The following is a 25339-nucleotide window of genomic DNA, read 5'->3' on the forward strand; positions in this document are numbered from 1 at the left end:
CATGGATCAATTCTCCATTATAGCCTATGGTAATCTGTCTCCATAGGAAATAATGGCATTCCCAGCATTCATTTCCCTCCCCCTTATTTTCTGATGACCCTGAAGCCGGGGGGAGGGCCTTCAAACCAGGGGATCCCCTGCCCCCACCTGGGGATTGGCAACTCTATTCACAAGAGACAGTGGCCAGAACCCAGAGGGTCTGTTTGGGCTTTGGTTTCTCAAGCTATGGCTCTTCATGCTGTTTTTGAGACAGAAGGGGCACTATAACACAGCTTGTGATATGGCAAGGAGTTTATTTACCTTATATTCTGCCCAGGGTTGCCAGCCTCCAGGTGGGGCCTGGAGATCTCCCGCTTTTACAAGTGATCTCCAGCTGGCAGAGATCAGCTCCCCTGGAGAAAATGGTGGCTTGGAAGGGTGGACTCTATGGCATTGCACCATACTGAGACCCCTCCCCTTCTCAAACCCCACCCTCTCCTGGATCGACCCCCAAAGTCTCCAGGTATTATCCAGCCCAGACCTGCCAACTGTAATGCTATCTTGCTTTCCGGTGGGGACCCAAATCAGCTTATATCATTCTTCTCCATTATTTTATCCTTGCAAGAGTCCTGTGAAGTAAGTTATTCTGAGTGTATGTGACTAATCCAAGGTCACTGAGCAAACTGCCATGACCTGGGGGGGAGGGGAAGAATTTGAACCTGGATCTCCCAGATCCTGTCTAGTCTGATACTCTAGCCAGAGTACCTCACCTGATGTTAAGAGAAAAAGAAGGCAAAAATCCTACTATATTTTGTGTAGGCTTTTGGGCTTCCGTGGAGCAGTGCTTTGTTTCTCAGGCCGTGTGTTTGTGCAGCCAAGACAAGAACTGTGTCCAGTTAGGTGGTGGTAAATCCAGCTAGTCTGCCAGTGGAGTGACTTCGGGCCTCAAGTGACGTGAATTGACTGCAGTCCATGAATGAACAGAGTACCAGAACAGAACCAGCAGCAATTGTTAGAGGAGCGTCTACAAAGCGTGTTTGCAGTTACAAGGCATTTTTAGTGTATGAATGAAAGGCTGTCTCTTAGTGAGCTTTCTCTTGCAGAACTACTCTCTAATAGTTGGGCTGAACTGGAAAATGTGTGAGATAATCATGCAGTTCATGCAACCAGAGTACAGGGCATATTGCAAACGTTTTTAGTTCTTTCGATACTGATATGTTGGATCTGGAGTTGGATTTAAATTTTACCCTTCACTCGACGTCTCAGAGTAGTTTACAATATCCCTCCCTTCCTTCCTCTCCTCACAACAAACACCTTGTGAGGTAGGTGGGGCTGAAAGAGCTCCTTGAGAACTGTTCTGAGAGAACTGTGACTAACCTAGTGTTGCCCAGCTGCTAGGAGTGGGGGAATCAAACCTGGTTCTCCAGATCAAAGTCTGCTGCTCTTAACCACTATACCAAACAGGCTCTCAGGCTCCTATGTTGGGCAAGTAGGTTTCCCAACATAGGAGCCTGAGAGCTGAAGAATTCTTCTTCAGTCACAAGTATTCAAAGCAAAGAAGTATTTTATACTTGTTCTGTGGAATGGAAGTTTACCATTTCAGTTTTTGCTATTACGTGGCCCAGTATAAAAAATGAGTTCTTTGTTTATGGAGTTTTGGGGAAAACCTTGTCAAGTATAAAGTGTGCTTGTGTTTTAAAGGAGCAAGTTGGTTGCTATAAGGTTTTCAGAATGTTCATATTACAATACTTATTTTAGACAATGTCTTGGTGATAGGACATTCAGATAATTAATTCAGTTGTATGAAACCACACTTACAGACCAATGTTAAGACCAGAGTTCCCTCTAAGCTGAGTTAGCGTGATATAGTTCACAGTTTTTTAGCTTGCACATTTTTGTCTTAGCTCAGGAAAAATGGCCCCAAAGCAAACTAATTTATGCAGAAGCTCACAACTTTAATGCCAGTAGCTCACAAAGTAGAATTTTTGCTCACAAGACTCCACAGCTTAGAGGGAGCATTGGTGAAGACCTCTAATATTCCTGCAAGTTGGCATCTTAAAGCTAGTGAACTCCACAACATACATGAAAAGCACCACATATTCATTGATAGTTTATCTGCTTCATCTGCCAATGTTCATTTAGTGTGTGTATTTCAAGTATAACCACTTAGCTTGTTACATTTCTATGTGTATAGTTCATTGTCAAGTGCCAATAGTGAAATCTAGGGTGGTTTTTTTTCCTAAATAAATATGTATGTCCATAGTTCCTGCATCATAATTACAAGACCATAGCTAGAATGCCTGGGCTTGATCATATTATCATTGCTTTCCAAATATATTAATTGTTTTTCTGCTTTCTTTGTAGGTGGTGTTAGTGCTTCCTTCTCGTGCCAGTTGATCCATCAAGACCACATCTGTACTGATGACAGTGACAAGGTAAGGGAGGAAAAAGAGACGTCTTTAGGTAGACATCAGTCTTCTGTCATTGGAGACCCTATTTGCGCAAAATTTTCTTTTTAAAACAAAAAATGATTACTGATCTCAGGTTAGTATTGCTCATTATAGAAAAGGCATTCCTTTATTCTGGAAACACAATGTGTTGGGTTTTTTTTTTTAAGTAGAATTTATTGGTGCTCACTATTGGTCAGTTGTGATCAAAGGATTTTCTTTCTTTCTCTCTCAAAATACAGCTATATCATTTTTTGACTCATGAAGCATGAGGAATATGGGGGGGTGGGGAAGGGATATGTTTCATTTTCACTTTAAATGTTGCAAGGCTGGGGCTCAGTTTTCAAACCACAAGCGTTCTAACATCAATCAATCTGATTAGAGAGGCTTTGTTCAAGTAAGGACATTTAAGCCCATCTAGAAATGAAGGCATATACATGCATGATTTTTCTTTTTTGCCCTGATTGTATACACAGTTGGGTAGTTGAAAAAAGACCCCATGCTCTTGATGATACTGCTTTTGGATAATGGGGCCTGAACTGCCGTGAATCTTGTCACCGTTGTTGAGAACTGCCATTGGGACAACACTTAGAGGCTCTCATTGTAATAATGTTGCCAAGCTGCACCTGGAACCTCCCAAAAGCAATTGGGGGGGGAGGGGGCAGGGCCTGGCATGCCAGTATCACACCAGCATGCCTACATTACTTCCAGTTTAAACCAGGAATGACACAGGGAGATGCTCTAGCATTTTACAAAAACTCTATGATAAAACCATAGTTTTTGTGGAATGCAGCTAGAGCATCCCATGTAACTTCTGGCTGAAACCTGAAGTGGTGTTTGCTTGCCAGGCTTCATCCCAATTCCTACCCACCCAATAAAGGGATTGTTGGAAGGTCTTCTGGCATCTCTACATTACAATGCTGCTATAAAGAGACCACCACGACCCTTCAGTTTTCAGGGCAGTTCTGGCTGATATGCTCCCGCGGTGTATTGATTTGAATATTCTTCATACTTCAGTGAACTTTTTTCTGCTGTTTTGCTAATTGTTCTCTAAGGTAGGTTCCTTCCTTCCTTCTCAACCTCTTCTAGCATGGAGTTTACTGAAGAGCCATTTATATTATTTTAACTGGTGGATATTTGGTTTAATTAGAAGATTAGTTGGGGAATCTCATTTTCTCAAGGACCTGAGGTCTGTGGTATCTTTAAAATTCTCTAGTATTGCTGTGGTGACAGGAGTCTTTCTTTTGCCTTACACACTCCCTCAGTCCCTTTTCACTGACATATTAACCTAAACTTAGCATAATTTAGTAAATCCTGAATGAAAATTCTAGTAATTATGGAAGGGTGTTTCCCATTGTATTCATAAGATCCTAAAGTATAATAAAGAAGGTGTTTTGCGCATTGATTTCAGCTAAATAAATGTCATCTCCCCATAAAAAGTATGCTGAGAGAGAGAGGAGAATAGTTACATAACTTGAAACGAATGATGGAAGCCTTAGAAAATTAGCTTGTCTACCTGACAACTGTAGTTTCCTGCACTGTAGAGCTTTCCTTGACTTAAGTGTTCTGACATTTCAGCACAGTGTAAAACTGAACTGTTATTTGCCCTATAATAAAACAACCTGGTCCGTGTAAATGAAAAGGCTGTTGCATGTTATCTTTTAAAGATTAAATGACTTCTCTGTGTCAAGGAGCCAAGTTTCATTCCCTTCCAAAGTTACAGAAAGCACAAAAACATTGGTTTAGTAATGTTCCCCTGAGGTGACAACAGGAAATTTTATCAAGCTTGTGAAACTGCTTTAAAAAAAACATTAGGCAGGAGTACGTTTAGAGTGTGAATACATATAAGATGTGAAAATGAGGCTATTTAGACATTGGTTTGATTAATTGTAAATTTACTGATTCTAGATGGGAAAAGGAAAGGTCCCCTGTGCAAGCACCAGTCGTTTCCGACTCTGGGTGATGTTGCTTTCACAACATTTTCATGGCAGACTTTTTACGATTGCCTTCCCCAGTCATTTACACTTTTCCCCCAGCAAGCTGGGTATTCATTTTACCAACCTTGGAAGGATGGAATGCTGAGTCAACCTGAGCCGGCTACCTGAAACCAGCTTCCGCTGGGATCAAACTCAGGTTGTGAGCACAGTTTAGGACTGCAGTACTGCAGCTTTAACACTCTGCGCCACAGGGCTCTAGATGAGGAGGAGAGAAATCCATGTTTCTCTATGCTGCAGGTTCAGTACCCCCAAGTTCCTTGGTAGCTTTGTCTCAGTGAGATCAGAACTGATGGCTGATGATCATCGCTAACAGAGAACTTGTCTGTCCTCTGTCGGACCAATTTCCCACTTACCTTACGCTGCTCTCAAGTTTGTCTTCTCAGCGGGGCTTCCTTCCGATTTCACACTATCTGCCCCGGGGCTGCAGCAAGCCTCGGTGTTTTTGCACAGGAAACAGAAACCACTAAAAACCAGTTTCTGTTTGCTGCTCGAAAACGCTGACGCTTGCTGCAGCCCCCGGGGGCAGATATTGTGAAATCGGAAGGAAGCCCCGCTGAGAAGACAAACATGAAAGTGGCGTAAGGTGAGTGGGAAATTGGTCTCAGTCTTTCTCAGTGATGTGCAGCGGCATTATGGCATGCCTCTCTTTAAGGCTACACATCTTAATATGAGGGTGGTGCTGAAACGTGAAAGGTAAGGTCTATGTCTCTTAAAAACTGAAGGCCCAGTTGCAGAAAACTTCCTAGAATGTGCTGAAGTTCTGTGACACATGTTTAGGAGCAATATTCCCTCTAAGCTGTGGAGTCTTGTGACTAAAAATTCTAATTCATGAGCTACTGACATTAAAGTTATGAGTTACCACATAAATTAGTTTGCTCTGGGGCCATTTTTCCTGAGCTAAGATAAAAATGTGTGAGCAAGAGGCAACCCCCCCCCCCCCGTGAGCTAGCTCACACTAACTCAGCTTCAAACAGGAGTGTCGAACTCATTTGTTATGAGGGCAAGATCTGACATTAATGAGACTTTGTCGGGCCGGGCCATGTGTGTACCTATTTAAGATTAGGTAGCAGAGATATAAACTTTTTAAAAGACACAAACAAACACAACTAAAGATTTTTTTTAAAACAACCTTAAAATAAAATATGCTTAAAACATTAGCACCTTGTTGGTCTTAAAGGTGCTTTCTTTGTAGCTCTCCCATGGGATCCAGGGAACTGGCCAAAGGAAGCTCTGGCTCTTTTCCACCCCTCAACCAATGGAGAAAATGGAGGTTTTGCTCTGTAGCTCCTGTGTGATTGAGCAAGCCTTGCACAGCAAGCTGAGATGCAGAAGGAAGCAAGAGAGAAGGAAGCAGACAAGAGCCAGTTGTTCAGAGGCCTGATAGGAGTTCTCCGAGGGCCTGATTTGGCCCCCAGACCGCATGTTTGACATCCTTGGCTTTGAGGGAACACTGTTTAAGAGTGGTTAAAAAAAATCAATTTCCTTGGAAGCTTTTTCACAGTATTCCTGATCTTCCACATTCCTAGGTTAAGGGGGAAATGCTGTTCAAACAACTTACAAAGATGATCTGACTCCAGTGGTAATGAGAGAGAATTTTTTACTTACACAAATAGAAGCACATCTTACATGAATTTTTCATGTAGGTACATTTCATGTAGGTACATCTTACATTGATTAACTTCAAAAAGGTTAACCTGCTACAGCTCCAAGCCCAGGTAAGAGAGAGAAGAGAGGTCCTATATAAAATGATCCCAGAAGACAAGTAATGGCCAAAGAGGCTCAGGATCTAAAACAGGGGTGTCAAAGATGCAGCTTGCTTTGCCAAGCTTGCTCAATTGCACAGAAACTATTTTCTTCATTAGCTGAGGTTCCTCCCTTGGGGAGGAAGGAGAGGAGGGATAGTTTGCTTTGCCAGGCTCTCTCAATCACACAGCAGAGCTACTGAGTCAAGCCCCTCTTCCTTCTATTGGCTGAGACTCCTCCCCTTCCTCATCCCCTGAGGGAGGGAGGGAGGAAGGAAGGAAGGAAGGAAGGAAGGAAGGAAGGAAGGAAGGAAGGAAGGAAGGAAGGAAGGAAGGAAGGAAGGAAGGAAGGAAGGAAGGAAGGAAGGGAGTCAGAGTTTCCTTTGCCCAGTTCCCTGGATCCCATGGGAGAGATACAAAGAAAGCACCTTTAAGACCAACCAGCGCTAATGTTTTAAACATGTTTTAAGGTGGTAGGTTTTTTTTATAAAATCTGTAATTGTGTTTGTCTGTGTCCTTTATAAAGTTTATATCTCTGCTACCTAATCTTAAATAGGTACACACATGACCCAGCCCAATATGGCCTGGCCCAACAAGGTCTTATTTATGTCAGATTTGGCCCTAATAACAAATGAGTTCAACACCCCTGATCTAACCAATGAGAAGGTGGGGCCAAGTGTATGTGAATTAGAGAATTCGCTTAACCCTTTCCCTTCCAGATCCTCTTGCATGCAGAGTTACAGTATCTAACAATTATCCCATAAAAATAACTTGGTTGATATGGAAAGTGGCCCCAACATGTGAAGTGTTTGAAAACCATTGTTGACTAAAGAGACACTATAAAACTCAAAAGAAAAATGTCCCAGACCTTTTCCATTCCTCGTCACCTTCCTTTCACCCTCTTGCAATGTGTACAAATAAATTCCGTGTGTTTTCCCATGGCTATCACAGTCTGTTTCTTCCTTCATTCCATCAGAATGAATTATATTGGTTGCCGTATAGATGCTTGACTGCTTCTGCTTTGTACCCTAATTATTAATAGTAGATTGGGAAATATTCTGAAGTGCCTGCCGCTTTCTTTTTTTAACATGACTCCCCTTCTTTATTTAGGCAGAGTTTTGCATGGCTCCATGATTTTCTTGCAGCTGTTGCAGGGAGAAGGCATCTCTTCTCTGTCCCTCAGGATTTACACTCAGCATGTACGGGGAGCGGAAGTGTCGGCAGTATTTATTATTAGCTTATCTTTGCCACCTGAATCTTTTCTTGTGCTCTCTTTTCATAGGTGGCAAGTGAAGATTTTTTTAAGAAAAAAAATTGCTTATGACTACTGAAGACCTTTTTGTCTTCTTTCCCTTGATTTGGAAATTAAGAGTGGTCTTTTTTTTCTTCACTAACATTAGCTATAGTGATCCATATACACGAGAGGGAGTAATGGCAAAGGCTGAGAGAGCAGAGTCAAGGCAGGGATTGGCAAATAATAAAAAATCTTTTATTCCATGTTTAAAACTCTGCAGCATTGAAAAAGAGAAGCATGGGAGCAAGAAATATGTCCCCCTGCAAGTGATGTTTTAGCCACTAGCCCAGGGGTGTCAAACTCATTTGTTATGAAGGCCACATCTGACATAAATGTCACTTTGTTGGGCTGGGCTGTGAGTGCCATAAAACACAATGCCAGGTATTGGAGATAGAAAATGTATAAAGAACAACAGCTGATAAGCTCCAAGTTTGTGTATCCTCACTGCAGGGACCCATGGGCTGGGAGGGGGGGGGTGCAGAGGGAAACCCACATTAAGTAGACTGAAGAGGTGACAGTGCAGCACTCCCACAATGCTTAGCGGCTGCAGGCGAGGTTGTTCTGTCTCACGAAAGCCACAGTAGAGTGGCTGCACCCACTTCCCCAGCACTCCCTCCCTTGCTCGTGGGCTGCATACAGTGGGATTGCCTGTTTGGGGTGATCTCACTTGGCTCTTTCCGTAATGGCTGCTTTTACTCCTCCTTCACTCATGAACTTGCAGCATTTTTGAATGCCTGTGATGCCAGCCCAGCTATACACCAGAAGACTTGACCTCCCATGATAGGGTAAGTCAGGGCTGGTTTCATGTTTGGGGGGCACACAGTGCCTGGGGCCCCCACTCATGCCTGCCTTCCAGCCCACCCACATCCCCACCTGCCTGTATTTCCTTCTTTCCATTGTCCATTTGTGAGCCTTCCTACTGACCTTTCGCCAATGGCGGTGGTAGCCTGTGTAGATGGAATGCCACCATGATGCCTGCTAGGAGTGCCACCATTATTGGCAGCATTGGGCAGAGGGAGATATCCTGGGGCAGTGCCCCACCTCAGCATACACTGATGCCACCCTTGAGGCAAGGAGTAAGAATTTGCCAATAATTTGGGCAAGGAGACTGAGCACTGGGAAAACAGTTTCTACAACAGAATTGCCTGTTTAGGTTGATCTCACCTGGCTCTTTCAGTAATGGCCGTGTTTTACCCCTCCCTCCCCCTTTGCTCATGAACTTGCAGCATCTGGAAGTATCTTAAATGTTTTTGAATGAATTCCCTGCTCTTAAAAAAAATTACTAGGCAATATATATATCACCAGCATTGTTGTTCAGTCAAGGGGAAAGCTCCTTGGGGTTTTTCATTGCACTGTCGCTATACAGTAATGTCTAATTGGATCAGTTTCTGGTATTTTCCCGTATACAGTATTCACTGCAACTTCTTCTCTCCACCTGAACTAATATAACTGCTTGTGGTTCCTATGGTGACTGGCAAGCAGCATTAGATAATGCCATCCTTTGCAGCAGCTGCCAGCAGAACAAAAAACAACAACAACAAAAAAGCCAAGCTTCTACCTTGGTATTTTTGGCTCACTCTTTGCTCTGGTGTTGAAAGCTTATTATGAGCTAGACTTTAAGTGGCATGTTCTGACAGACGTAAAACGTCTCTTTTTCCCCCTGACAATACTCAGAAGTTACTAGGGTAGTTCTGCACTGCATGCGTGTCACGCTTCAGTTTTCTCTGTGTTGTGGAAGTAAAATAACAGTTTTGATGCCCCATGAGTGCAATCATGCACGAGTGCTTGTGTTTTATGTGTGTACCTAAATCAAATATGTGGTTGGGAAACTGTCCTCAGTGAGAAGTGTAAGATCCTTGGATTGGTTTGGAAAAGGTTCAGCGGTTTAGTGAATGGATCTTTGCTTTTTCTGTTACTGTCTTTTGAGTGTTTGGTTGTATTAACTTATACTAGCTACATAGAATTTCATTCAGTTACAGTCAAGGGGGAGGAGAAGCAACTGCTTGTGTGGGAAGGTGGTGAGCCAAATCAGACAGGTTCCTTCCCCCCCCCCCCTTTCTTTCCTTTGCCCTGTATTGATCAGTCACCAACCTTTTCACACTACTGTATGAGCCAGGGCTGGCCAAACTGTGGCTCAGGTATCACATATTGTGTGGCTCTTGAAGCCCCCACTGCTCCGTTGGCTAGCTCAGAGAAGGCATTTCTCTCTTTAAATCACTTCTCCAAGCCAAGCAAGCCAGCAGCTTGGAGAATGCATTTAAAGTTGCTATTTTTCCACCTCTCTCGCTCCTCCATCCCCACCCCCCATCTATTTGCCTGCCTGCCTTCCTTCCTGCTCTCAAACATGACATTTATTCTATGTGGCTCTTACATTAAGCAAATTCGGCCATCCCTGATTTGAGCTATGTGCGAGTTGCTGATTTCATTGTAGGGAGACCCCAGCTGCAAATTTAAATTTTTAAGTCTTTTCAGATTTAAAACAGCTGATTGAAAGGTATTACCAACCTCTAGGTGGTGCCTGGAGTTCTCCTGGAATTATAGCTGATATCCAGACCACAGAGACCAGTTCCCCCGGGGGGAAATGCAGCTTTGCAGGGCAGACTATATGGAATCACATCTCTGCTATGCTGCTTCCTCTTCCCAAGCATTACCTTGAAATATCCAGGAATTTCCAAAGCCAGAAGTGGCAGCTCTGATTAGCCAATGCTGAGGTAAAAAAAAAAAAGTCTAGTAAACTGCTTATAAGACAGATAAGTAGTAATACTTGTTGGCCAACCAGTGGAGTGAGTGTTGTTATAATGGTTATTACTGGACTAGGATTTGGGAGATCCAATTTTGAACCCCGCTCTGCCATGGAAGATCTGTGGATGATCTTGGGCCACCTACACACTCTTGAGACTAATCTACCTTACAGGATTTTTGTGTGGACTGAATGGAGGGACTATGTCAGCTGCTCTGGGTCTGTGGTGGGGGTGGGAAAGGTAACGTATTAATGAAGTAAAATAAATACCTGGCATCTTGTGATGGGTTATCTGATTCAGTGGAGAAAATTTCCATGAGAAAAGTGAAGCTGCTAAAATAGGTACCCTTCTTTCCTCCTCCTGGACTTGCTCCCCAGATTTCCCAATCAAGCTGGTGTTGACAGCCAGTGATGAGGGCCAGCATAGTGATTTAGACTTGGGATAGCCGGTGATGAGGTCTTGGGAGACCTGGATTTCTAAGCCCTGCTGGGTCCATGAAGAGATTCATATTCTGTGCTTTACTTTCCTCCAGACTTCAGATTCAGTGGGAGCTCACAGGAGTGCAGCTCCTGAACTTTTCGGAGAGTTCCACCACCTTGTCCATTGAATGGTATTGCAGCTGCATAACAATGGATGAGCTCTACCACGTATTTTTCTACAAAATGACCCCTGCCTAGCTCACAGGAGACATTGTGAAGAAGAACAATTATATTGCCTTAAACATGTAGACCACCCTGAGCTCCTTGGAAGGAGGGTGGGGTATGAATGAGTGGGAGAACATCTGGGAAGTGTGTGCTGCTGTTTGAGAGAAGGCGTGGTGTGTGAACATAAGGATGTAATTTGCCAATTAAAACTGCTTTGCAGCACTCTTGACAGTAAAAGGCTTTCTCATCCCTTTGAGGTTTACTTGATGCCCTTTAAAAGTAGGTCTATTTCTAATTAATGATACTCCAGTTTTATGGATCAGATTGAGTGGTGAATGCTGGTGTCACTGAAGTCCAATCCGGTACCAGAAAACTGTGACACAATTGTATCTGCAGTGAGGCCTAGAAAACTCTCATTTCCTTTGTTGCTGTTAAGTCATGGACTCCTGCACTAGTACAGCCATTCTGCGGCTTGGGCTGTAAGTAATTTACAAAGTGACTTGGCTTTGGTCACAAACAGCTCACCTGAGGGAATTTGACAACATCCTTCCCTACCGGATGTGCTGTGTTGAGACTATAAATTGCACTCAGCTTTACTGCAGAAAAACTCAGCTGCTGCCTTAAGTTGCAGTTTTTCTCCCCAAGGGAGAGATCCACCTTGGATGAAATACTAAGGAAGGTTAATCCCAACTCTTTACACATGTGGTATTAACCACCTTGTGACTGCTACTTGACAGACTATGTTGATTGAGCATCTAGACATGTGCGGTTATAAATACAGAAGTGGGGGAAAATATGCAAGCAATATAGGCATGTAGGGAAAATACTTTAGCTTTATCTCTTCAATAGTAGTAATTTGCTGAGCTGCCCTACAAGCTTTAGAAATCTATTAAGCTAAGAATTTGCATCTGTATAATTGCAACTTGATAGGCATCATGGATGACATTATTATTAGGTCTATTATTGGCCCCTCCCTGTTGCTTAAGGCACACTCTACCATGGTCTGGGTGTGGGCTTTTTCCGGTGGCTGCCGCATGCCTCTGGCATAACTTCTGGAAGAGGTCTTATCCTCCTTGATTTCCAGTAAGGCTGTAAAGCAGAGGTGTTCCAGAGAGCTTTGTGGGCAGCTTGAGCCTCCTGAACCTGCTAGATGGGGCATGCTGTTTTTATTTTTAACAGGTTGTGTTCAATGTTAATTTTATTAAACTGCTTGTATTGTTTTTATATAAGAGTTACTTGCCTTGGGTCCCAGGATGTCTGGGAGAAAAGCAACCCATATATTTTAAATGTTTGCTCCGATTAAATAGTTTGCTTCTTTCTCACCCCTTTCCTTTAAAAAAACCCCTGACTTGTTTGAAATAATGAATGAAATAATATTTGGCTTAGAATGGTAAGCAATGAAATAATATTTGGCTTAGAATGGTAATGGTGAATAAAAAATACCCACTGTTTACAGAATTTTTAATAGATTATTGCTCTGGTAAGGAATCTCTGTGAGGCTTCTTGTTCTAGTGTTGTCAAGCACAGTGTATAGTTTTCATAATGCTTCTCTAACACCTGAATATTCCTGATCCCATACAATAGTTTTAAACTTACTGTTTGGTTCCATAATGCAAGAAGGCTGCATTTGTTTTTATTTTTGTGGTTAATCCCCAGTGTCAAAGGAATGGAAAGAGCAAGGAAAAGGTTTGTTCAGATCAAGGGTAGCATAGAAATGTGAGTTTTGTTCTATAGGGCCAGCATCAGTGACCTAAATTTTGAAGTGCAGTCTGTTTATTGCAAGTGAACTGGAATTGTTCAATAAACAAAATTGTAGCCCTGCAATCATCTGTGATGGCTTGTTCATTGTAATCTAAGGTCCACTGCTCTAATTTTGTGTGCAGCTTTTCACCACCGCCACCACCACCCCATGCACTGCAGTATTCGTCAGCATGCGTGAATTCCTAGTTACTAGTTCCCAAGGTAGTGTGATATTCACCTTGTAGCTATGCTGTGGGCAGTTGAATTTTTAAAATGTTAACAGCTCTACGAAGAATCAGATGAGCGTTGAGCTTGCATAATTCCCCTCCTCCCCATATACTGAACTGCCATCTAATAGGATATTTGCTTTCAAGAGAATCTGGCGGCTGGGCTGTAGAGGCCTAGGCAGAGTACTGGTTACCTAGTGAGCTCTGTAGGCTTTAAAAACAAACAGGTACATACGACTTTTGCTCCTTGCAAGTCAAAAGGAGACCTAGAAAGGAACTAAGGCTGGGTATAGGTGCTGGGGTATTTGGTGCAGAGGGATTTTGGCTTCGAACGACCTTGCCGCACTAAATCAAGGGATTTGTCCAGTCTACCGTTCTGAAAACAGGCGATGAAGAGAACAGCAGTGCCGTCTCCACTTGTTTGCACTTGGTATACTGCCTCTGGATGTGGAGGTTCCATCTGCTGCAAAGAAGTCAGGCCTGACAGGCAGTTCAGCCAGTAAGGGAGGAAGTAGCAGCTGCCCAAATGTAAACTAAAACAAACAAAAAAGTTACCGAAGTGGAGAGAAGGGAAGACCCTTTCCTAACCACATGCGCAGGCGCCGCAAGTGGGGGAAACTCCTTGAGCCCTTGTGTACAGTCCTTACTTTTTACGTCATCGCGTTGACGTAGAGACAGCCAACCATCTGGTTGTATCTACGTAACTGAGCTAAAACAAAGGATAGTGCCTCTGGTTGGCGTGGGGGGGGCGGTAAAAAAAAAACCCGAGGCGGATCACGAGAGCGGGTGGGGGGGAAGGGAGCGCGACTGGCGAGCTAACGGCCGATTGGTGAGTGAGCCAGTCAACTATGGTGACGTCACCGTTCCTTTCCTGACGGAATGGCGGGCGGGGAGAGCGGTGGGCGGGGCTACGAGCATCATGGAGAGCGTCGGCGGTTGCCCCGCTAGGGAAGGTTGGCGGCAGCCGCGGGAGGAACCAGTAGCTGCGAGAGCGCTGGAAGAGGCGCGGCCGGGCGCTCACTGAACGGGGCGGCGCGGTCGGGTGCTTTTCTCTCCCCCTTTCCTTGTGATGGGCGGATGGAGTCTCGTTGACGCTCCCGGAAGCCATTGCTGGGGGCGGAGGAGGAGAAGGAGGAGGCGGTGTGTGCAAAACCCGGGCCTGGCCCTGCTGGCACCATCGGCGGCCGCAGCCCCCGGCCAAAAGGAGGCCCTCCCCTCAGGTATTATTGGAGCCTGGGCGGGGTGGGTTAGTATGGGCGGGAGGGGGGGTTGTTTTTTTGGGGTGCGCTGACCTCTGCCAGTTTCCACGGGACTGGCCTATTTTCATGGTTTCCTAACAATAGAAAACGATAACAAAAAGTAGGGACCCCGCCATAGGGAAGGGTAGGATGGTTTGGTTAAAGTAATAACAGTAAACTGTCTTTTATATCCATCCCCCTTCTTCCGGGGAGGTGTGAGGCGAATACGTCGGAGCCCTGTCTTTTGTCTCCGCTGCTTCTTCCTCCCCTTTGATTTTGTATTGTTGCTGACGTCCTTACAGAGGGTGTGTTGTGAATTAACGTTCCTCCTTCCCCCTATGTGGGTGGTTTTCTTTTTTTAAAGCATTTCCAACATACATGGTTCATAATGGAAAAGCCGGGTCCCCAAGACCAGGGAGTTTACAATTCAAATTTTTGACAGGGTGGAATGAGAGTGGCCAAGAATGAATTTACACGAATGCATTGGTTTAAGCTTTGTTTTAGTTTGGGGCGGGGAAGGAGGGTAAGATTTGAGATGTTGCTTAGACAATAGTCAGCAGTTTGGGTTTTTTGAAAGGATATAATTCCTAAAAACTAAATGACATCAGAATGATATTACAGGAAAGTGATGTATGAAGTGGAAAAGGAAAATGAAGCTTCAGTGTCTGCTTAAAGTAACTTGACCTAGAATGTCTTTCTGAATTTAATGGTTTCCTTGGCTACTGCTATATGATGCTTACAAGATACATTCAAAATATTTTTGGAATATTGTTCGTTATAGGATTTTGTTAGTACTGTAATACTTCTTGGTGGAGATATGTGCATTATCTCACAGAGTGGTTGCAACTTCAATTTACTTACAGGTCTACCCTTTGACTGTTCTTAAAATCTATGGGTATGAAAAAGTAATGAAGACACCTCTGTGATTTGATACAGCACATACTTGTTAATATACTTGTTTTAGTCCAGGTGCAAAATGCATTTATACATTGTTCTTCTGAAATAGGTGGAGTGGACAGAGAGAAAACATTGGAAGGGAGAGAAAGTATTCAGTGAAGAAATGAAAAGAAAGGTTGGTGTGAGAGGAGTGTGAGGAACTGTATGATAGTGTCTACATGGATTATGGAAAAGATATACAATCTCTTTAATTGCATACTTATCAGTTTTCCTGAAGACACATTACATACATATATTAAAAAGTAGGTCATGTTTACAAAAGAAAGCATTGTTAAGTTTAAGTGACATTTCATATAGGTCAAATCTGTACTGCTGCACTTTGGAAAACACTGAACATAAGCAAAAAGCTGTAGTTCTTTGCCTGTGTTCTGTCATTGTTTCTTTAAACAATAGCAGTGACATGGGCTGTCCAGATTTTATAATCTCAATATATGATATATCTCAGTATACAATACATTATATCTTATTTCAAAAATTTTATATTAAGGCTCATTATTTGATTCTGCTTTTCCTTGAGAGAGCCCTGGAACACATTTATATAGGAAAATAAGTGACACTTTTCTCGAGTGCACATAGTAGCAAGCAACCTTCAGCACCACATACTTAAGATTCTCCCATCCAGTCGCTAGCCAGCTCAGAGCTGTTTAGTTATAAAGCAGCATCTGGGCACCTTCCAGTTCAATATCCAGGTCCATTCTAAGTGGGCTGATAGAATTGCTGTCTTTCTGTACAAGAAACATTGTATTGTTTTTAAAAATGCACTTGGGGACACCTGGCACCAGAAAATAATTTTGACATACCATTAGCGAAAGCATGTTCTGAACTTGCAAATATATAGAGAAGAGAGAATGTATGAGATACACAATTTCAGATATCCATTTTTTTTTAATGTTCATATTGTCTCTGCTTAACAAGAGACATGTAATTAAGACTGTACTGGCAACCTCACTTGATGGTGTTTTTCTGCACCCAGCAAATCTGTTTTATTCATCTTTATTAGTATGGCAAGAAGCTGTTTCAGTTTTTAAAAACTGAATTCTGAGTTATAATGATGTGTTGGATGTGTCCAGGTTGTACGCAACTTGCTAAGAGTGTATCTTTATAGATCCAGATGGGTGGCCATATTGGTCTGAAGCAATAAAGTTAGATTCTAGTGGCACCTTAAGACCAGTGAAGTTTTAATCAAGGTATGAGCTTTTATGTGCATGGATGTTCTTCAGACACAATTATATGAAATTGTATCTGAAGAAGTGTGCATACAAATGAAAACTCATACCCTGAATAATACTTAAAGGTGCCACTGGACTCTAACTTTATTCTAGTGTGTCTTTATATATTTATTGGAATTTAAAACTGGCAGTATTCCTGGTTTTTTTACTCAATAGAAGTATGCAGATTAGCTGGAATTACAATATAATGGTTGCATTGGCTTATATCTATCTCCTGTATCTCATTTTACCATTCCTCAATGAATTTTACAAATATAATTTGTGGAATAATAAATGGTTGAGGGGTACATTGTAAAACATTTCAAAAAGGATGCTGTATTTTATTAAATACTTCCAATTTTCCACAGTTGCTACTTTGTCATAAGCAGTTTAAAAAGTTGTTAAAGCCTGTTGTATATGGAGAAAGGCTGAATTTCCACTAGTGTCATAAAAACCTCTTAGTCATGGGAACTTCTGTGAACTTAGATGTCATTTATTGCACATTCCTATGCAGAGTTATCCCAGTCTAAATCCACTGATGTTAATGAGGTTAGACCGGCATCATTCTGCAAAGGAGTGCACTGTAGAACATGGAAAACCTCCTAGAATGGTATGTGTAAAAGGTTAAGCTGATTTTGACTAAAACATTGTAGCAGAAAGATGAAAACCAATAGGTAGTATCATAAAACATTCCTAGTACAACATCATTGACACTTGCAACAAAGTGAAATTCTTCTAGAAAATGGTCTCATGCCTGATACGATGTTTTCCACTATATCAGACTTTATAAGATATCTGAAACTGGGCCCATTGATTTAAATGAGTTTTCTTGTTTGTTGTATGTTTCCTGAACAGGCATGCATACTGATTGGTTGTTAGAACAATTAAATCATGTTGGCTTGCAACTAAGTAGTTGTCTTTGTATGACCAAGGAGTATTGTCCAGAATAGCATCTCTTCATGGAAGTGGAAATTAACAGCATAATCCTCCCTGATTAAGCATGTTTAACTTTCATTGGTTTCTCTGAATCAAAAACGAGCCTAGCACTCTGCCTTTGAAGTCAGCAGGACATTTACGTTATTGTATTTATTTTAAGTTGTTGTATGTTATTGTGGTTCACAGTTTATTATTTTCCAGTATAACAGACAAACCACTTGTTACATATATTAATGTCAGATATTTTCTTCTGTGTTCTTTACATTGAAAAGCAGTGGTCTTGATAGAGAGCTGTAGATCACTTTCAAAAGTTTAATATGTGATTTCTCCTAAAGTCACTGTACTTTAATTCAGGCTGTTTTTAAAGAGAAAACAATCTTGATACATCACTTCATCCATTCTGAAAATTAGAATTATCTTTAGAATACCCCCCTTGGCTTTTTTAAGTGAATGTACTTGAATACTTCAATCTCCCTTGACAGAGTTTTAAAAAGCTTTGTATATTGTGTCCCTAGCACATGGTAATATTTCTAAAAGAACAGCTTAATAAGGAGGATCTTGTATCATTGTTTTTAACAAATAATACCATTGCATTAAGATTAATTCTGGTATTAACTCTGAAACATTTAGAATGCCATTGTTATCTAACAAAATCTTTGAAACTAAGAATTCTAGAATATATTACTGTGGCTTTGCTTCTGATATTATAAGCCTGGTGTACTCTAAGTGGTGGTGTGGGGAATTCTTTATTTACAAAATGTGTATTTTTTTTCTGCCCAGTTGTGGCCACCTGTTGAAGTGAGGCTATGGGCTATGCTTTGCCAGTTACAGTGTGTGGCCTTCATACTGAAGTGAATGCTTTAAAGCAGGGGTTGACAAATCTTTGGCACTGTTATTACTTTCAGCACTCATTTGTTGTAAATGCCAAATGAAAATTTATCAAGGGCTGTTTTAAAGGGTTTACATGTTGAGGTGTTAATGACGTGATACCCATTGTTAGGCCTTGAAAATTTTTCTTCAGCTTTGCGGGCCACCCCAAAATTTAAGAACCATTCTTTTTAGCCTAAAGGATTTTATTTTTTAATTAGATCCAAATAGGCAGCCGTGTTGGTCTGAAGTAGGAGAACAAAATAGGAGTCAATTGCACCTTTAAGACCAATTTAGTTTTATTCAGAACGTAAGCTTTTGTGTGCATGCACACTTCTTCAGACGAAGAAAGTGTGGAGAAGTGTGCATGCACACGAAAGCTTACTTTCTGAATAAAACTAAGTTGGTCTTAAAAGTGCAATCGACTCCTGTTTTATTTTTTTTATTATATTTACTAACTCTTGCTATCACAAAATGTAATCCTAATTTTTTCAGTTTCTTGTCATTACTTTTAAAGCTATAACAGAAGTGTCATAGCATACAAATAAATATGGAATAGCTGTGGTTATCATTGGAAGAAAAAGTTAACATCTGTCCCTCACCTCAGTAAACTGTATACTTCTATTGGGAATCACAAAGAAGCGTTTACAGTAAAGGAGTGCTGAAAATACTAGGCACTACAATGAAATTTCTAGGCATCTGGGATTTGTGAAGCCCTGCCTTATGTCACTTAAGAATGGAGACTACAGTTGCACACAAGTAGAGTTACTCAAGTACAACGTCATTGTCCATCTCATTTTTTAATTTATTTTATTTTGTATTTTATGGACATGTTTTATGTTTGGACATGCCAAGAGTAGCGATGAGAAGCTTTGCTGCACTGTAAAAGTTTGCCTCAGAGTATGAAGAGCCAAGCTCAGGGGCACATAACGCTCTTTATAACCAATTCATGCACAATCACATTTTAAAATCTGGTGCCTACATGGTGGCAGTCTGGGCTTTATGGAATATTTTGTTAGTGTTTGACAACAATCAAATAAGCACTTAAATGACTGGTGCACTGAGTCCATTTTCGGGGGGCTCCAGGAAAGTTAAGGAATGCAGCCTGTTAGCAAAAGATACCAAAAGGAAACACAATTCAATGCTGACAGAAAGGAAATTGGCAATAGTGTTCCACAATGAAATAAATAAAAATTAGAGGAAGCCAGGGACACAGTGATTTGTAGAACGAAATTATGGCATTCCAAGACTAGAGACATCACCCTGCCAACAAAAGTCCATATAGTCAAGGCGATGATATTCCCAGTAGGACTGTATGGCTGTAAGAGTTGGACCATAAGGAAGGCTGAGCACAGAAGAATAGATGTTTCCTAATTGTGGTGCGGGAGAAGACTCTTGAGAGTCTCTTGGACTGCAAGAAGATCAAATCAGTCAGACCTAAGGGAAATCAACCCAGACTGTTTCCTGGAAGGTCAGATACTGAAGCTGAAGCTCAAATACTTTGGCCACCAAATGATACGGGAGCACTCACTGGAGAAGACCCTGTGGTGGGAAAGACAGAAGGCAAAAGAAGAAGGGGACGGCAAAAGATGCGATGGCTGAACAGTGTCACTGATATAACCAACATGAACTTGAGCAGACTTCAGAGGGTAGTGGAGGACAGGAGGGCCTGGCGTGACATGGTCCATGGGGGTCACAAAGAGTTGGACTCGACTGTGCGACTGAACAACAAGAAGGCTACTGAACTTATAAGTGGAAAAGGTGGTCCGAAGAAAGAGGATTTTTTCAGATCCAAAACGAAATTGGACCGGTTCTCCTATCATCAAATTAATTGAGAAATTACTTTTGGACAATAGTAGAGTGATGTGCACCGAATGGTTTTGTTCACTGAACTATTGTATTGTAAGTGGATATTTCTGAAATTTATATTACATATAGAAACTATTTTGTAAACTAAGAGGGTTCTTTGTTTTGTCAAAATTTCTCCGCTGGATAATCCATGGCAGGTAGGGTCAGCAGCAGATGGTACTTTCCACTTGTAGGTGTACATTGGGACTGCGGGAAGGTGAATGCTTACTAATTATTATGAAAACCCTGGTCCCATCTAGATTTATTTTCCCATGGATCAGTGACTGAGTAGTACTACAGAGGATGTTTCATATTTGTGTAGTTCACATTATATCCAAGGGTTAATGAATTTACCAGAAATTTGCAGTAAATTGGGAATTAATTTGAAAGACTTAAATGTCAATGTGTAAATGCACAGATTTAAAATTAGTAATTGCTTGGCCCAGGTTCCCAGTTAGGGTGAACTTCAGTGTAAAGGATAGAAGATAACCTTTCAAGCTTTCAGATATTTTTTTGTTTTGATTTCAGTCAGATTGTGCAGACTACAAAGCATAGATGCCCTGTAAGAGTGCTTTCTAGAGAAGATGAAACGAGTTGTGTGAAGGATTTCTCACACCAGCAGTAAGGAAGGGAGATGGGTAGAACCCCTGGCAGAAAGGGAAATCACTTGCAGGCATTAGGTGGTTGAAGAAAGAAAGGTAAAAGCTTTTTGCCTGCTGTTATTATCTACTGTTTCCTTCTGCTGATATTTCTGCTGTGCTTGCTGCTTCTCCAGATTGTTTTGAAGGTTATGTGGCTTTATTGTCTCTGTAAGCCACCTTGAACAGCACAAAGAAGGTAGATAAAAACTTAGAAACAGTCCATATAAGCAATAGGAGGATAAGCTGGATGGAGATGAAGTTGGTGGAAATATAATGTGGAAATGGACTGTTTTCACATGGACATTTTGTTCCTTGCTGATATCCAAGCAACAATGCCCTCTGTTCTGATTCTGTGTTTTCCCACAGTTTGTTGCTTTCTTTCCCAAACTTTGCTTGATCTTTTTTTTAAAGATTGCAGCAAAAGTGGATTTAGATGCCATGTGGACAGGAAGCTGTGTATTTTTTCCCAGGTCCTGCCCACACAGTGCCAATTTCCTTGCCTCAGTCCCTGTGTTAGCCATGTCCCACCTCACTGGAAAGCTTTTTCAGGCTCCCTTTTAATCAGTATCATGTTATAACCAGTGTTCCCTCTAAGCTGAGTTAGTGTGAGCTAGCTCACAGATTTTTAGCTTCCAGCTTGCACATTTTTGGCTTAGCTCAAAAAGGGTAACCCCAGAGCTCTCTAATTTATGCAGTAGCTCACAACTTTAATGCCAGTAGCTCACAAAGTAGAATTTTTGTTCGCAATACTCTTCAGTTTAGAGGAAATATTGGTTATAACATTGGGATAATGTAGTAGTTCCCAGTTTTGTTTTGGTTTTGGTTTTTCAATCAGTCTCTGGCTCATTTGGTTATGGAGTTATAGGAATAAAGGGACTAGCTACACATTTCTCTTTATAACTCTGCAAAAAAGAAGAAGAACTAGACTGGCTTTTTAAAAAGGAAGGAAGGAAGCTGGGAATGAAGACATTGTTGCAATTGACCAATATTTTATACAGTGAAACAATCCAGGATATATCTTTAAGACTAAATTTGTTCTGAGGTAAGCTGTCATGAGTCTGAGCTCTCTTCATCAGGTGCATATGGTCTTGAAATTATTTTTTTACAGGGAATTTTTATAGCTAACATTTTTGGGGGGAGGGGGAGTTGTACTAGAGCAGGGGTGTCAAACATATAGCCTGTGGGCCGAATCCAGCCTGCAGAGGGCTTCAATCAGGCCCTCCAACAACTGGCTGTTGTCTACTTCATTCTCCCTCGCCTGCTGTGTTCGGTCGCAATTTTGTGTTTCTCCCCAGCGATCAGCCTGCCAGCAAAGCAGCCTTTCTTGGCTCCTTCCCTCTCCCCCTCCCTTTTCACAAAGGGAGGAGGAAAGAGGAGGAATCTCAGCCAATGAAAGAGCCTAGCTCTATAACTCTGCTGGGTGATTAAGTTTGCCAGACTCAGTTAATCACCCTGCAGAGCTACTGAGCCCAGCCTTTCTTCCTTCCTGGCTGAGGCTCCTCCCTCTCCTTGTGCCCTGGGGGAACGAAGGAAAGAGACAGAGCTTCCTTTGTCCAGTTCTCACCATCAGGAGAAATACAAGGAGCACTTTTAAGACTAGTGAGGTTTTATTGAATGTATGAGCTTTTTGCCCTGTTACAGGGAGGGGGGAGGAGGGAGATTTGTTGGGCTTGTTATGGGTGCAGCTGGGTTCCCCTAATCTTTTTCATTGTATTCATGCCCTCCAGTCTTTCTCAATAGGAATGTATGTGAACTATTTAGAAGAGAAATTAAAAAGCTAGCATTAGGCTGAGTGTATGTGTGTCTGGCCCAGGTTTACCCAGGAAATTTCCACTGATTTTTCTTTCACATTTTCCTTTGATTGGGGATCTTTAATTTAGACTTCCCAGATAGTAGGCTGATACTAATCATTGTGCATGACTGTCTTGTCATTGTTTGAGTGAGCAGATTTGTGACTGCCTAGTCTTACCACCACCAGTCCACATAAGTCACCAACAATCCACGTAGGTGAGTTGCTATAGTAAGACACAGTCCAACAACACTCTGTGTACTTAACTATATACAGGTTTATTTACATATATACAGACTCTCCATCAAAGTGCTCTGCCAGACAATCATATAGAGTAGTAGGGGTACAGCATAGCATTACTTATATACAAATGCAATTAGTCACTGTACCAATGAGCTTCCAGTGCTGAGTCATTCTGCACTCATCACTTTATTGCCTCACCACCTGGTTAGAACCAGTTCTTACTTGATGGAGCCTTACTAGAATACAGATGTCATCTGTTCTTGTGCTGCCACATAAGAGTTGTAGTTATTTTTCTGGAGAAGACTATAGTTTTGCAGACAAGACAGTCTGTGCCATGGTGCCTTCACGTAATCTTGACCAGCACATGAAGCAACTTATGTACAAAAGCTCACAATGCCCAGATGCTTCATGTTTTCCTCTAGGTCTGAGGCTCAAGGCATTGACTATGAGTTCTTTATAATGAACTCCCCCACTGGTGGAATCAATTACCGGAGGAAGTGCGAGCCCTGCGGGACTTTAGTCAGTTCTGCAGGGCTTGCAAAACTACCCTCTTTATGCAAGCATATAAGGAGTCCTGAAAATGATACCTTGCCATCGAAAAATATCTACTGAATAGCACCTTAATTTATGGTACTCTTAACTTTTATGTAGTTTTAACCTTATGTAACTGTTTTTAAATGTATGTATCAATTGTATTTTAAAATTGTCTTATGTAAATCATGGGAAACCATGTCTTGTTAGCCGCCCTGAGCCTGCTTTGGCGGGGAGGGCGGGATACAAATTAAAGTTTATTATTATTATTATTATTATTATTATTATTATTATTATTATTATTATTATGAAAATAAATCAAAAGTAGGTTTGCAACTTATAGATGTGCACACTTGAAGAGCACATTCAAGATTGGTACAGCACAGACATTGCCTGCAATTTTTGATGCAGTAATTCATAGCAAGAGATTTTATCAGACTGTAAAACAAAATATTGCAAGAGTGCTAATGTTTTAAGTTAAAAAAAAAGTTTGTCTGCACCCCCTTTATACAGTTTATATGTCCACTACCTGGCTTTACATCGTATAGCACAAATGGCCCAGCCCGACAAGGTCTTATTTATGTCAAATCCGGCTCTCATAACAAATGAGTTCGACACCCTTGTACTAGAGAGTAACCCATTGTAAAATATTCAGATGTGAATCCCTGTGTAAGGGACTGGAACAACAATGCCTGTTACACATAACAAAAGAGAGCTCAGAGGTGCAGGCCTCTTGTGGAGTACAGTTGAAGTGCGATAAAATAGGATAAATGTAATCTGTACAGGATTGCAACATAATAATGTGAGAAGAAGCAATTAATATTTCAAGACTGGATCCTGAAAAATTCCCTCCAGTGGCAGTGGAGAGGGCATTTTTCAGGACCCAGGGCTGAGGGAAGTAAAATTTGCCGGGAAATTCCGCTGGATGCTCCATTACCATTGTGGAATTAGGCACGGCTTTTTTAAAAAAATTACCCTATAATTGTAATTCATATTGAAGGGTGGCATCTAATAGGATACACCAGACAGCCACCCCTAGATAGCATCTGCCATCTCTCAGAGGTCACTGGGTTTCCTGGTCTTCTAAGGATGTTAGGGCAGCAAAATATGCTGGCAGATAACTGGAATATAAATTAGGGTTTATCAGGTCCCAGGGCTGTGGGGCGCATGGCACTTAGAAATTTCATTGTGGTATGTAGTATTTTCAGCAATGATTTTACTATATTGTCTCTTGCAAATCTTTGGTGGAGGAATGAAGCTTATTTATCATTTCACATCAGAGTAAGTTTTGTGACATAAAAATGCATGCGCTTGAAGTTCTTGTAGTTGGTTGTGTATATGTTAACTTTACACTGTTCAGTGGTAGTAGATGAATTCATTTCTTTTTTAAAGATCAAAATAAATTATAATGGTTTATTAGGCACAATGCATAAATCAACAAATAAAGCAGCATAAAGGCAATAATTCACAAGCTAAGAAAAATGCAGGGTACAAAAAACACATAATGCACAAGCAGCAGAATAGGAACCTAGTGTATTTTAAGCAGAGCGGTTGAAAACATGGACCATGACATAACTAAAAGAAACATCTAGGTGAAACATTAATGGAAAACATAATATAACATATGGACAGTAAAAGAAACATCTGAATGAAGGATAAACGAAAAACATAACATATGGGCAGTAAAAAGAAACCAAATAGACAAATAACAGATGACTACATAGCAATAGTAGCAGTAGTATACACAACAGTGTAATCTCCCAATCATCTCCATTCCAATTACTTGAAAAACTAAAATGCCTCTCAGTCACACTTACAGTTAGGGCTCTTGTCCTCAAAACACCTCCATTACTTGGTGATCTTAGAGCACTATGGGAGAGGAGGGCTTCTTATCTCACTCCTGCTCTGTTTTCCCTTGCAGAAATGCCCATGTGCTGTCTGTAATGGCTCCAGATAGAGATGTGAAGACTTGTATTGGAAACTGAATAATTTGGAGGGAGTGATCTGTTCTCCTCTGGGTTCTTTAAAAAAAAGTTTAAAGAGATTGGACTGGATAAGGGCCAATAAACTGAGTCTAAGACTAGAGATACAAATTTGCCTAGAACTTTAAAGGTAGGGGGGAAGTGTATGCTTTTGTCTTTTCTCCCCCTCTGAAAAACCTAAAAAAAACAAAAAAAAATTAGGAACAAATTTTATCCATCTAAAACATCTCTGTGCTGACCCAAATTGGGCCCCCAAGTGAATGGATATTAAAATAAAGTATATATAAA

The 25339-nt window shown here is 41.4% G+C and overlaps 1 protein-coding gene across 1 annotated transcript in view; it reads left to right on the plus strand.

Annotated features, from left to right (window-relative positions):
* The window catches only part of RNF38 (ring finger protein 38), a 128014-nt gene that overhangs the window by 54820 nt on the left and 47855 nt on the right, over window positions 1–25339 (plus strand). Inside the window, exon 2 of the mRNA XM_060237030.1 lies at window positions 2344–2414. Within this exon, the coding sequence (XP_060093013.1) occupies window positions 2344–2414 (71 nt within the window). The remainder of the gene's footprint in view (window positions 1–2343; window positions 2415–25339) is intronic.

This window comes from Heteronotia binoei, chromosome 4, assembly GCF_032191835.1.
Source record: "Heteronotia binoei isolate CCM8104 ecotype False Entrance Well chromosome 4, APGP_CSIRO_Hbin_v1, whole genome shotgun sequence".
NCBI lineage: Eukaryota > Metazoa > Chordata > Lepidosauria > Squamata > Gekkonidae > Heteronotia > Heteronotia binoei.